This window comes from Nelumbo nucifera, chromosome 8 (genome assembly GCF_055504915.1).
Source record: "Nelumbo nucifera cultivar China Antique chromosome 8, China Antique-T2T, whole genome shotgun sequence".
NCBI lineage: Eukaryota > Viridiplantae > Streptophyta > Magnoliopsida > Proteales > Nelumbonaceae > Nelumbo > Nelumbo nucifera.
Genome location: NC_142656.1, coordinates 57,712,969 through 57,726,026, shown reverse-complemented (window position 1 = coordinate 57,726,026; position 13,058 = coordinate 57,712,969). Strand labels below are relative to the sequence as shown.

Here is a 13,058-nt window from a genome sequence, read left to right as displayed (position 1 = left end):
TAAACAATGATAAGTATGATAAATAAGAAATGTTTTTATTAATGATGGAAGTGGAATGTAAAATTTAAAACCAATTGGAAATAAAAATATTTTCCTATTCTCTCTCATTAAATCATATATTTAAGATATATTTTTCTCATCATTAAATTCTTGTAATTAAATCCACAATATTAATTTTAATAGTATAAAAATAAATATTTTGAAAAGTAATTTAAAAACAAAACCATTTTCTTCCCTCCCAATGGTGGGCAAGCAATTCAACTATTTGGGGTAAAATGGATTAATAAATAATACCATAAATAAATAACAAAAAATTAAAATAAATAACTATGAAATGTAAGAAGTATTTTTATTAATGATAAAAATGGAATGCCAAATTCAAAATCTACCTAAAAATTAAATGACGTCATAGTCAAATAATAAAATTTTTAATAATAGAAAATACAAAGAATCACAAAAAAAAGATAGAGAAAATTTTGGGCACATATCTAATGTTATATATTTATAAAAAATAAAATATTGGGTACATCTCTAATATTGTGCATTCATTATATTAAGCAACAATAAGTTTTGTACATAATAAATAATTTTATCAATGATGGAAATGTAACACAAAATTTAATGTCAACTTAGAAATCAAACAATTTTTATTTTTAGATGGTGGGTTAGTGGTTTGAGTAAAATGATACCATAGACAAACAAAAATTAAGTGTGAAAAGCAAAAAATATTTTATATAATGTAATTGAAATATATAATTTAAAGGGAAAATTATAGTCAAATTCAGTTATACATTTAAGATTAGGTTGCAGGTTGGTCCAGAAGCCAACAAAACTCTGACAACCAGATCTACATTTCAAATTATAAAAACCCCCACCATGTCATTGGAGGCTTATGTGGTTGTTGCCAACATGGAACTTTTAGTCCATGTTGGACACAACAAAAAACCTACACCGAAAATAGGTTTTCATTTTCTCTCCCATTCCCTTTGTCTCTCAATCTCCCTCCCTTCTCTCTCACTTCACAGTCATATCTCGATCTTTCGCTCGCTCTATCTCTCCCACTCTCTCAGCTTTGGTCTGTAGCCAAATCAAAACCTCTCTCTCTCTCTATTGTTCTCCCTCACTCTCTCTCTCTAAGTCAATGTCACCTCCTCCCTCAATCTTTATCGTTCTCTAGTTGGTGTAAATTTCATAGCCAATAGTTTATTGTGAATTTTTATCAAATTGGTGTAATAATTTTTTAACCATACCAAGTTGGTCTCATGTTCTTTTATACGATCTGATTAATACCATATAAGTGTGTAAGAAAATAAAACAAATGAGAGAGGGAGTAGGAGAAAAACTGAAGGAGAACAATAGAAATTAAGGGAGAAGGAGAGATCGACCAAGAAGGAGAATGAGAGAGATTGAGGGAGAAGAGTGAGAGAAATTGATATAGAAAATGTAAATATAGAAACCAAAAACCATTTTTATTTATTTTCAAATCACATAGTCGTTGAGTAGATAAAGATTACTGTGAATGAGATGGTGTAAGAGAGAGAGATAAACTAAAAACCCTTTTTTTATTTTCCAATCACCCAACATTAAAAGACAATTTCAGTATAAGCTTTTTGTTGTGTCCAACATGGATTTAGAGTCCCATGTTGGAAACAACTACATAAGCCTCTAATGACATGGCGATGGTTTTTATAGTTTGAAATGTAGAGCTGATTGTCAGAGTTATGTTGGTTTATGAACCAACTTGTAGCTTAATTTTAATTGTGCAATCGGCTTTGACTATAGCTTTCCCTAATTTAAAACTAATCCAAAAGTAATGTTATTTTCTTATCTAGATGGTGGGTCAATGATCCAACTTTTCCAAGAAACCCATGATGTCATAATTGAATAAAAAATATTTAAGTTTATTTTTAATCATAATATTACTTTTGTTAATTTTCAATTTCTATCTTAACTATGATATATCTAAAATTTGAGTAATTAATATGAAGAAAATTTTCTCACATACAACGCATGTGCTTAATTACTAGTATAAAAAATGTGAACTTTTGAGAAACTACGCCAAAGAAAATTTCTTCTTGAACATGGAGAGGGATTCTTAAAAACATAGGCTTATTGAATAAGGGTATTAGTTAGAGAATTGGTAATGGTGAATCCTTTAAATTCTAGACTAACACGTGGGTGGGAAACCACCCCCTCAATTGCACTAGGGATTATAGTCCTAGAGAACAAGATCTTAAACTCAATGAATTTATAGAAGATAGGAAATGGAATAATGAGAAAATTCTAGATAAAGTTACTAAAGAAATCTAGGAAAAAAAACCATTCACATCCCTTCAAATGCAAATCAAGACAAATTAATGTGGAGACCAGATGCAACGGGAGAATTCACAATAAGGTCAACTTACAATGTGGAGACAAGATGCAAAGGGAGAATTCACAATAAGATCAACTTACAAATTAGAAACTAGGGATGAGAGCATTGAGGAAGGCCTAGGTATTAGAAGATTTGGAATCTGAATTACCCCCCAAAGATATGCTTCTTCTTGTACCTAATGTTAAACACATTATGGTGAAGAAGAAGATGAGAAGCACATCTTTCTCCACTAGAGGTGATCATGAAAAACCAAACTGAACTGATGAGACTAGACCAAAAATTCTAGTTAACCAAACCAATCAATTTGGTATTTTTGAAAAGTTGAAGGTATTGGTTTGGTTTTGTTTAACCAATATAAAAAATTGACGGCTAACCGAACCGACCGATATGCATATATTTAGATATATTATATATATTTATGTATGTTATATATTTCATATTATCTATATATTATAAATGAATATATATATGCATTATATAAATATATGTATTTATAATATAACATATAATATATTATTTATAATATAATATTATATATATTTTAGTTTTTTATTATATATTTATAATATATATTATAAAAATAAAAAAACCAAAAAACCAATGAATTGAACCAACGATTAACTGAACTGATCAACTAAGTGGGTGTTTGGCACCAAAGCGTTTCACAAGTGGGCCCCGATTCACAAGTGTTTTTCACCTTTTTTTGTAAAACATAAAAAATAATCGAGATGCAGGCTGATTGGGTGCTTAAAGTGATTTGACTTAATATTATAATATATTTACAATGATAACTGTATGACATCTTAGAAAAGAAGTCAACTTTTTCAAATTTCAATGTTCATGTCATCGCAGTAATTCAAGATCATCAAGGTGATTCATGAGATGTCAACTTAACTATTCCAGAAACCCCTCCTTTCCTGAATCTCAAAGCTAATCATTACAAAATGTTTTTTTTTTTTTGAAAAACAGGATTGCCAAATGCAATTTTCTTGTCGGTTTCGTTTATTTGCTGATGTGTTGTGAATGATATATCAACAAAAACGGAATGCTTGTGAAATGCTCTGGTGCCAAACACCTACTAATTGACCAATAAGCTTTAGTTCGATTTGAATTACCAATTTTCCAAAAACCGGTACTACCAATTTGGTTTGGAAGATAGGCCTAGAATTCGGTTAATCGAAACATGAGCACCCTTATTCTCCACAGCTAGATGACTAAACCTGTATGGTTAGATAATGAGTATGGATCAACTAAACCTCTAGAAAAATGAAGACATTGATGAGTAGTTGGAATGAATGATTAAGACTCATTAAAGAGATAGGGACAAGCATTATTTGGAAAAACTCAATATGAGATTATGGTGTGTTTGGAAGAATAGAAACAAAAGAATATTCGAAAGTAAATCCCCCCTTAGATTGTTATGAATCTTAGGCATAAAACGGTTTGTGCATGAATCCAGGTACAAACTGCAATTTTTTTTTTCTATTTTTTTTTCAATTCAAAATATAATGCAAGAATTTTAAGTGTAATTAGAAAGTAAAAAACTTAAGAAGAAAACAAAAAAAACAAGAAAAATTCACTGTACAAAAAATTCGTTTAACCCATTTTTATAGTCAAGTGAAGAAGATGAAGAAAAGCGGGTCCAAATCGACCCATTTTTTATTTTTAGGTAGGCCACACACCGGGTTTTCTATTCGGTTTCTTATATAGACCTGTATAACACTATTACACACATATGTATAACACCCATACATGTGTAACAGTTTTGTAATTATTATAAAATATAATAAGATAATAATCTTAAATTATTATATTATTGTTAAAATATGTTTAATAGTAATCTCATTACCTTAATTACAGATAATTAAAATTATTTTATTACATACAATTTATTATTTATAAACTTAGTTTATAAATATTTATAATTATAAAATTATTTAAATGTTCCGATAAATTTATAAATAACTTATACTAGAAATATTTATTATTTATAAATTTATAACGAATTTATAAATGCTTATAATTATAATATTATTTAAGCATTCCAATAACTTAATTTAAATAAAAAATATTAAAAGTAGCTAAATAATTATAAAATATATAATATTATGTAATAACTTTCAAAAAACAATAATTGCAATTATTATTATTTGTAAATTTATAAATAATTTATATTGAAATAATTAATTATTTATTATATATTTCTTATAAATATTTTTTAATAATTATGTCATTATTTCAAAAAATTAATAGAAATAACAAAATTACCAACATTTAACAAAAACTGTCACAATTACCAAAAGTTTTCAAAAAACAATACAGAAATGAATTAACCTTATTTTCTATAAACATGATAAGTTACCAAAAATCAATATAAATATCATTTATCTTTAAAAAACAAGGTCTAATGTTATTATATTTGTTGTTGTTAGTTAAAAATGATTGATGTCTATTGCTAATTGGGTTTATTTTATTTAATTTTATGCACTTTGTGTTTTGAAAATCATTGTATATTTGTTGGAAAATACTGTTACTTATAAATGTTGTTAAGTAACCATTAATTATAAATAATAAATTTTCTTGAAATTAATAGAAATAGCAGAAAATTACCAACAATTTATGAAAACTTGTCATAAATTAGTAGAAATAAATAGAAAATAACCAAGAATAAATTACCAATAGTTTATGAGAAATTGTCATAAATTAATAGAGTTTAACCGAAATTAACAAAAATAAATTACAAATATTTCCAAAAAATATGATATTTTCCAGAAAATAGTAGAAATAACAGAAAATTACCAATAATTTATGAAAATTGTCATATATTAATAGAAATAGTAGAAAATTAATGGTAATTTTTGTTACTACTTCTTATACTTAACCAATGATAAATTCATAATAAAAAAGCAACAAATTATAGGATTTATTATTGAAATTAAAGTACTTTGTGAAAATATGTACTAATTATCAATAACTACAATTATTTATGATATAGATAATTATTATTTATAAAATTATAAATAAATTATAAATTTTTTAATTATAATATTATTTAAACAGTGCACTAATTAAATATTTTAAATAAACATGTATCTTGGGCTTAACAAAGCCCGTACATCGTACGGGTCCCGCTAGTTGTATCTACAGCGCTGTATACACCAGCAAATTCAGATTCCAACTGTAGGCAATAGATGTCACCGTCAAATTGAATCCATTCATCAAAGCTTAACGAATGGTGGAGACCGGAGACCGAAGGCCGGATCTGTTGTGATTATGAACGCCATTGTTGCACGAGACAGGATTCAAAAGAGTGGTTTGCAGTAAATATTCACAGCAGATCCAGATCCTGACTCGCAGAGTACTCGTGCTTCAATAGTGACGACGTACCAGAATGTGGTAGTACGATCTTACACGTGTGCACACCATTGCACTCGTGTGGCAACTTCAGGCTTCAAATTTTAGACGGCTTCCTTTGGAGTTTGTCCACACCACCTCTGGAGTCTGGACCCTGTGTGAGGATACTAATTTAAGCCATACGTGGTTTCTTCACAGCCTTTGCTGCTGCCTAGCGGTTCACCACTTCACCTTGAGTATATTTTTCCATATCCTTTTTCTTCCTCCATCCATTTTGTTGACAATACTGATTCAGAAAAAATTCAAATTTAATCAAAACCCACTCATGAATTTTAATAAATAACACCTTATTTGCTTCCACCTTTGTGATTTCAGTTTATTGGTCAATTATTTTTTCTATATCATAGTCGAACCCTTACACGGCTGACGACCCAACTGAACCATATGCCAATCCAAATATCCAAACCCGTCTAGGATCCCATTGTGACCCTTCTGGGTTGACAACTAACAATCCGATCTCATGATTTACCTGAATGGATAGGATTGATACAGATATATTTACGACCATTTAGTAAACAAATAACATGGAATTAGGGTTTATTCGTTTTTAATCCGATCATATACCGATAGCTTTAACCGGATAGGGTCCGAATTTAATTTTGGATAAACGGATACCTGTTGAGCTTAAAACGAGTTCGAAGATTCGGGCAATATTGTAATTTAAGGATAAAACAAGGGCAATATTTAAAATTTATTTCCTTTTTATCCCCTTCGAAATTTAAGGATAAAACAAGTTCGAACGACAGAAATCTTGAGAGAGAGAGAGAGAGAGAGAGATCCCTCGTAGTTTCTCGTTATCCATCTAAGGGCGAGAACACCAGAGATAGAGAGCGGGAGATGGCGGCAGAATCCGTAAGAATATCAGTGTCTGGTTCAACGCTGTGCAGTTTCCATGGCTCGTTGAAGCCTCTGCCCGTGTTTAAGAATCGATTCCTTGGCCTCAACAGTTTCAGTGGACATTTCTCTGCTTCTCAGTTGTTCGGAAATATTCGTCTCAGTTCGAAACCTTCGAAGTTATCATATGTACAGGAGCAAAAGAGGAAACTCTCTGTTGTTGCCATGGCCGGTGACGGTCAGTTATTATTATAACTCTTTCTTTACTCTTTTACTCTTATTTGGCTATTAACCCAGTCATTGATTGATTTCCTGGCCTTCTCTAATATGTAAGGTTACTCGTTGATTTACAAGTGGTATTTTCTTTGATTATTAGAAAGTTGGGAACTTTTCTGTTTAAGTAGTAGTTACAACAATCGGAAATTTTAGCTTTTATTTTATATTTTATATTTTTTATTTTGTAGAGTTTATCTAGTAATAGTACTGTAGTGATGGCATTATTAAAATTGACAAAGGAAATCAAGCTTCTTGTTTATTTTGTAGTGTTTATATGCTACTGTCTATCTATTGTAGTGAATTATGTGTTTGGTGATGAACATATAATTTCTTATGTAATTTGACCTTTGTTTACTGCCAACCCCACAGTTTGGAAAAGAAATTGATGGATTGAGTTAAAATATGACACAATGTTCCCATGTTTGACCAAAAATTGTGGGCAAGCTACAAAGCAGTTTATTTCCATCCGGAATATGGGGAGGAGGACTAAGATACATGGTAATAATGCTTAGGATTTATTAAAACTGAGATTTTTCTAAAGTAAAATAATCTTCTGGCTAACCTTTGTGCTATCAGTGGTAGGAGAGGAAGGGATATTTTAACATCTTGTTAGTGTTAGCTTGTTTTTAAGCACAAGTCAGTTGGACTTTCTACAAACAGGTTGATTATGTCCTGCTACTTGCTAGGTTGCTCGTTGCGTTACCTGGACATAGAGATATGCCTATGGCATGCCCATCCAACATACCTCTGAAATTACTACAAGTTTGAAATTTTGAAGTGTCTTAGTATAAAAAATAAAAAAATAAAGAAAGGAAAAAGGAATGTATGTCACACTGACGAAGTAATAAGGTTTAAACAGAAGAGAAAACCAAAGAACATTCAAAATAGGCATACAAAAATAACATGGTTTTGCAGTGTGCCTAAACCCATGGGTAAAAACCATTAGAGAGAGCTTGCACTCTGAAGGTTTCAAAGTACAAAATAAGCCTTCAACAGAATAATTGTTTAGGCAACCCAATGCCAAACATAATAGGATTACTAGCTCCCTAAGGCCATTACCTAACATTGGCCCTTCCTATCTGGGATCTTGGAGGTGTGTAGATTGGATATGGACCTAACCTTTTTTTTTTGCACAAAATGGCTTCTCTAATACTCAAATCGCTTTCTCACACTTAGTCTTTCCTAGATCACTAGTTCACCACTTTGGAAATCCCTCAATAAAGATTAAAGGGTTCACATCACAAACAGGAAATAATAGGAATTTTGTACGAGAAAATGTTCCCATGTTTATGGTTTGTGGAGTCTCCCCTTGACTTCCCACATAGGGAAGAGGGGACCACACAACTCCCCCCCCCCCCCCCCCCCCCCCAAAAAAAAAAAAAAAAAAAAAAAAAACTAAAAGAAGAAAAGAAAAACTCAGTCTTCTAAATTTTAGTTGTTTGGGGATCCAATATCTGGGATAGAATCAAGACATAACCATAAGTTAGAAGTTAACTCTATGATCATATTGAGTAGGTTGCGAAGATGTAAATGGGAGGACATACACTCCTAACAACTTTATTTTATTTTATTTTATTTTGATCGCACTTATAATCATAACGGTAGTGCACTTCAACATTTGGCAGCATCTAATATTGAGGCTTAGAATCAAGTTTGGGGTATATCACTCTATAGTTAACATTATAAGATAGTCTTTCTAGATAATCATGTTATGTACAAACTTACGTTTATGTGCGATGCTAGAAGCACCATATTGCAATGATTAAGATACAGTGGAATAGCCAAACGGGTTTGCATGATCAATCCCAAACAGTTGGGATGCTCTGTTGAGTTAGGTTGTTGCCAATCAGTTAAGTCAAACTTCGTATCCAACTCCTGGGTTTTGTTTATCATGACTCATGACAAATTCGAACAGGAGAATGGAAAGGTTTCTAACCACATGCCAATGCAACGACCCTCCTCTATTTAGACTGTAGCATGAACACAAGCAAAAAGTTGGAAATATATTAACTTCATGTGAAATGATTTGTTCTTCAAATATGAACTTTGGATCTAGTTCACTTTGTCATTTAGTGTTTGGATATATGATATTTTATTTTATTCCATATTAGATGTTCATCTTTTGTTTATATTTGTGTCATTCCCTTCACAAATTCTATGTTGAAGACCTCATTCTTATCTCAAAGCAGTATGTTTCTATTCTATTCAATATGCAGCCTACTGCTATTGGCATCCATAATCTGGCTAATCTCTGCTTGGAAAGCTGGTATCTAGTAGTCAAGTGGGAATTACTGTTCTACAACCTTAATTCACTTGAGTCAAAGTATTATGAGGTTAATACTGATGACTTGTGCTTCTGATTGTCTTACATAAAAATATAAGATATAAACTATACTATTTGTGGTTATCTATCGGAGAAATATGTAACATTTTATTATAATATCTAACATGTTGGATATGGATTGTTTTCATGTTGTGTGCTTCTTCCAGAAACAAAGCGTACGATACCATTGAAGGATTACCGCAATATTGGAATTATGGCTCACATAGATGCAGGAAAAACTACCACAACTGAAAGGATTCTATACTATACTGGAAGGAACTATAAGATAGGTGAGGTACACGAGGGAACTGCTACAATGGACTGGATGGAGCAGGAACAAGAAAGAGGGATCACCATAACTTCTGCTGCAACTACCACGTATTGGAATAACCATAGGATTAACATTATTGACACTCCTGGCCATGTGGACTTCACTCTTGAAGTGGAGCGGGCTCTCAGAGTCTTGGATGGTGCCATATGCTTGTTTGACAGTGTAGCTGGTGTGGAACCACAATCTGAAACCGTGTGGAGGCAAGCCGATAAATATGGGGTCCCTAGAATATGCTTTGTTAATAAGATGGATCGGCTTGGGGCAAATTTTTTCCGAACAAGAGACATGATAATCACAAATTTGGGTGCAAAACCTCTTGTGCTTCAAATACCAGTTGGTGCAGAGGATAATTTTCAAGGAGTTGTTGATCTTGTGAAAATGAAAGCTATTCTTTGGTCAGGAGAGGAATTGGGTGCCAAGTTTGTGTATGCTGATATTCCAGCTGATCTACTGGAGTTGGCTCAAGATTATAGGACTCAGCTTATAGAAACAATAGTTGAGTTAGATGACAAAGCTATGGAGAACTACCTTGAAGGAGTTGAACCTGATGAACAAACCATTAAGAAGTTAATTAGAAAGGGAACCATCTCAGGCAGTTTTGTGCCAGTTTTATGTGGTTCAGCATTTAAGAACAAGGGTGTTCAATCATTGCTAGATGCAGTGGTTGATTATTTGCCTTCACCACTTGACTTGCCAGCAATGAAAGGGACTGACCCTGAGAACCCAGAAGTGACAATTGAAAGGACCCCAAGTGATGATGAACCATTTGCTGGGCTAGCTTTCAAGGTGATGAGCGATCCATTTGTGGGGTCTCTTACGTTTGTAAGGGTGTACGCAGGGAAGTTAGCTGCAGGATCATATGTCCTCAATGCAAACAAGGGGAAGAAGGAGAGAATAGGAAGACTTCTAGAAATGCATGCCAACAGTAGAGAAGATATTAAGATAGCTTTAACTGGTGATATTGTTGCTCTTGCTGGTTTGAAAGACACCATTACAGGTGAAACACTGTGTGAAGCTGAGAAACCTATTGTGCTCGAACGGATGGACTTCCCTGACCCTGTCATTAAGGTTGCAATAGAACCAAAGACTAAAGCAGATATTGATAAGATGTCAGTTGGACTCATCAAGCTTGCACAAGAGGATCCATCTTTCCACTTCTCAAGAGACGAGGAGACCAACCAGACAGTCATTGAAGGAATGGGAGAGTTGCATCTTGAGATTATCGTTGATCGGCTCAAGAGGGAATTCAAGGTTCTACATTTTCTATTAATTTAACATTTCATTTCAACATCAATTATATTGTGTGCATTACTTTCTATCATATGCCTTTCTTGTAGCTGCATGATTTTCACAATTTGTTGAGGTAATTCTTTCTTACAAACTTGACTTTGTTTGACACACAGGTAGAAGCCAATGTAGGTGCACCACAAGTTAACTACCGAGAAAGCATTTCTAAACTCTCAGAAGTGAAGTATGTCCACAAGAAGCAGTCTGGTGGGCAAGGACAGTTTGCAGACATAACAGTAAGGTTTGAGCCCATGGAACCAGGAAGCGGCTATGAGTTCAAGAGTGAAATAAAGGGAGGTGCAGTGCCAAAGGAATATATCCCAGGTGTGATGAAAGGCTTGGAGGAATGCATGAGCAATGGTGTACTTGCAGGCTTTCCTGTTGTTGATGTTCGTGCTGTATTAGTTGATGGTTCTTACCATGATGTCGACTCTAGTGTCTTGGCATTCCAGCTCGCAGCCCGAGGAGCTTTTCGTGAGGGAATGAGAAAAGCTGGTCCACAGATGTTGGAACCCATCATGAAAGTAGAAGTTGTCACACCAGAAGAGCATCTTGGTGATGTGATAGGTGACCTCAATTCAAGGAGAGGACAGATCAACAACTTTGGCGATAAACCTGGTGGTCTCAAGGTGCGTATCATGTATCCTTTCCCCTGAGAGGTGTCTCCCAAATTTTTGGTTAGAGAAATTATAACTGCTACAAGGTTGGGCCATACCAGTCTAGTCTGCATGATGATGTTTGTGGTCCAGGAAAAATGAGAAACCCTAGTCTTGATCTTTGCGTTCAAAGGAACAACATTGATCATATTTTACAATATGGTGGGCCTATCTGTTATCATGGTGATGTCATATATGAATCATAATTCGAGCATCACATAAAAGAAAATTGGTATAGGTTATTGACCATCCATTTCTATAATCAGGGTATCACAAAAATGTGTTTGGTGATAATGCAGGTGGTTGATGCCCTAGTACCATTGGCCGAGATGTTTCAATATGTGAGTACACTCAGGGGGATGACGAAAGGTCGTGCATCCTACACCATGCAGTTAGCAAAGTTTGATGTTGTCCCACAACACATCCAGAATCAGCTCTCCACCAAAGAGCAACCTGTTGCTACTTAATTTACTTTTTCTTCATTAATTTTCCTGTGGTAGTAGCACCTAGTAGAGTGCAAAAAAGTTTTGTCATTTTGGTGTGTAATAAGCAACATTCTAATTTATTTGTACCCATTTTTATACATTGGAAATCAAAATATAAATTTGGCAGGAAATATATTGGGCACCCCTACGTTATGAGCATACTTATCTGAGCCAGATTTTTCTAGGTTTTAACAGGAAGAAGTTTCCATTACAACTGGAATAAAAGCCCTTGCATTGAGCTTGGTATCTGTTGACCACAGGACACTGGCCATATCATGGACACAAGACACTACACCCACACATCAGGAACATCTTCCATGAATGACAACAAACTAGTTCGAGAGATATTCCTGATTGCAGCTGTGGCCTGTGGGGTCTTGCGGCCAGCATCTTGTGGTCAGCAGATCCGGACTTCATTGCATGATTGCATCTGAACTAAATTGAAATGAATATATGGATATTTTGCCTGTTTGGTATGGGCTGTGTTTGAGGTTTAGGTGTTTTAACCTCAAAGTGTCCACACAACACCCAATTGTTGTGTTTCCATTTCAACCATATACCTTTTTTATTGTAAAAGCTAAAAACGCAGATGAGGTAGTTTCTGCATTGTTTTACCCTGAAATCAAGGTTTAGGTTTTTCAACAGTACAAATTGATTGCGACACCTCACTGTCACGAATTCGGATTTGCTACTCATGGAGCATGCCTCATACCAACCTCACACCACATTATAGCTGTGCATTGGGAATATCTCTCATGAATGATAACGTATAACTATGGGAGATATTTCAATGTGTGGCTGCAAGTGCTGTGAGATTGATGTGAGGAGCAAATCTGGCATGGTTGTTTGAGAAAGCTAAAAAATTTGACTTCCTTGAACAAGCATATTCATTTAAGTGACATAACCCAACAATTTGTATCCTCTGAGAATGGGAACCACTTGAGTCTTCCATAGTAGATAGTTGTTGCGATCCAAACGGACTGCAATAAGATTGGTAAAATTGGTGATGGTGATAATTGACGTCATATTCACACCATTGGAGGTTTATCCCTTTGTGCCAGAGCTGGTAGCATTGCTT

The 13,058-nt window shown here is 33.6% G+C and overlaps 1 protein-coding gene across 2 annotated transcripts; it reads left to right on the top strand.

Moving 5' to 3' along the window:
• Positions 1-6,524: 6,524 nt before the first annotated feature.
• SCO1 (Translation elongation factor EFG/EF2 protein) lies at positions 6,525-12,128 on the top strand. Of its 2 annotated transcripts, none has more exons than XM_010280167.3 (4): positions 6,525-6,860; positions 9,389-10,803; positions 10,956-11,468; positions 11,795-12,128. In XM_010280167.3, the coding sequence occupies exons 1-4, from the start codon at positions 6,626-6,628 to the stop codon at positions 11,960-11,962; spliced, it is 2,331 nt and encodes a 776-aa protein (XP_010278469.1). In that variant the 5' UTR covers positions 6,525-6,625; the 3' UTR covers positions 11,963-12,128. The 2 variants fall into 2 exon arrangements, with proteins under 2 accessions (XP_010278469.1, XP_019055868.1); XM_019200323.2 differs by lacking the exon at positions 6,525-6,860 and adding an exon at positions 9,104-9,231.
• Positions 12,129-13,058: the final 930 nt, after the last annotated feature.

Excerpts from the sequence above, each read along its gene's own strand:
- SCO1 (XM_010280167.3), top strand. The coding sequence starts at position 6,626 with ATGGCGGCAGAATCCGTAAGAATATCAGTGTCTGGTTCAACGCTGTGC. Across the intron at positions 6,861-9,388 it reads TGTTGCCATGGCCGGTGACG|AAACAAAGCGTACGATACCA; the intron begins GTCAGTTATTAT and ends TGCTTCTTCCAG. Across the intron at positions 10,804-10,955 it reads GGCTCAAGAGGGAATTCAAG|GTAGAAGCCAATGTAGGTGC; the intron begins GTTCTACATTTT and ends TTTGACACACAG.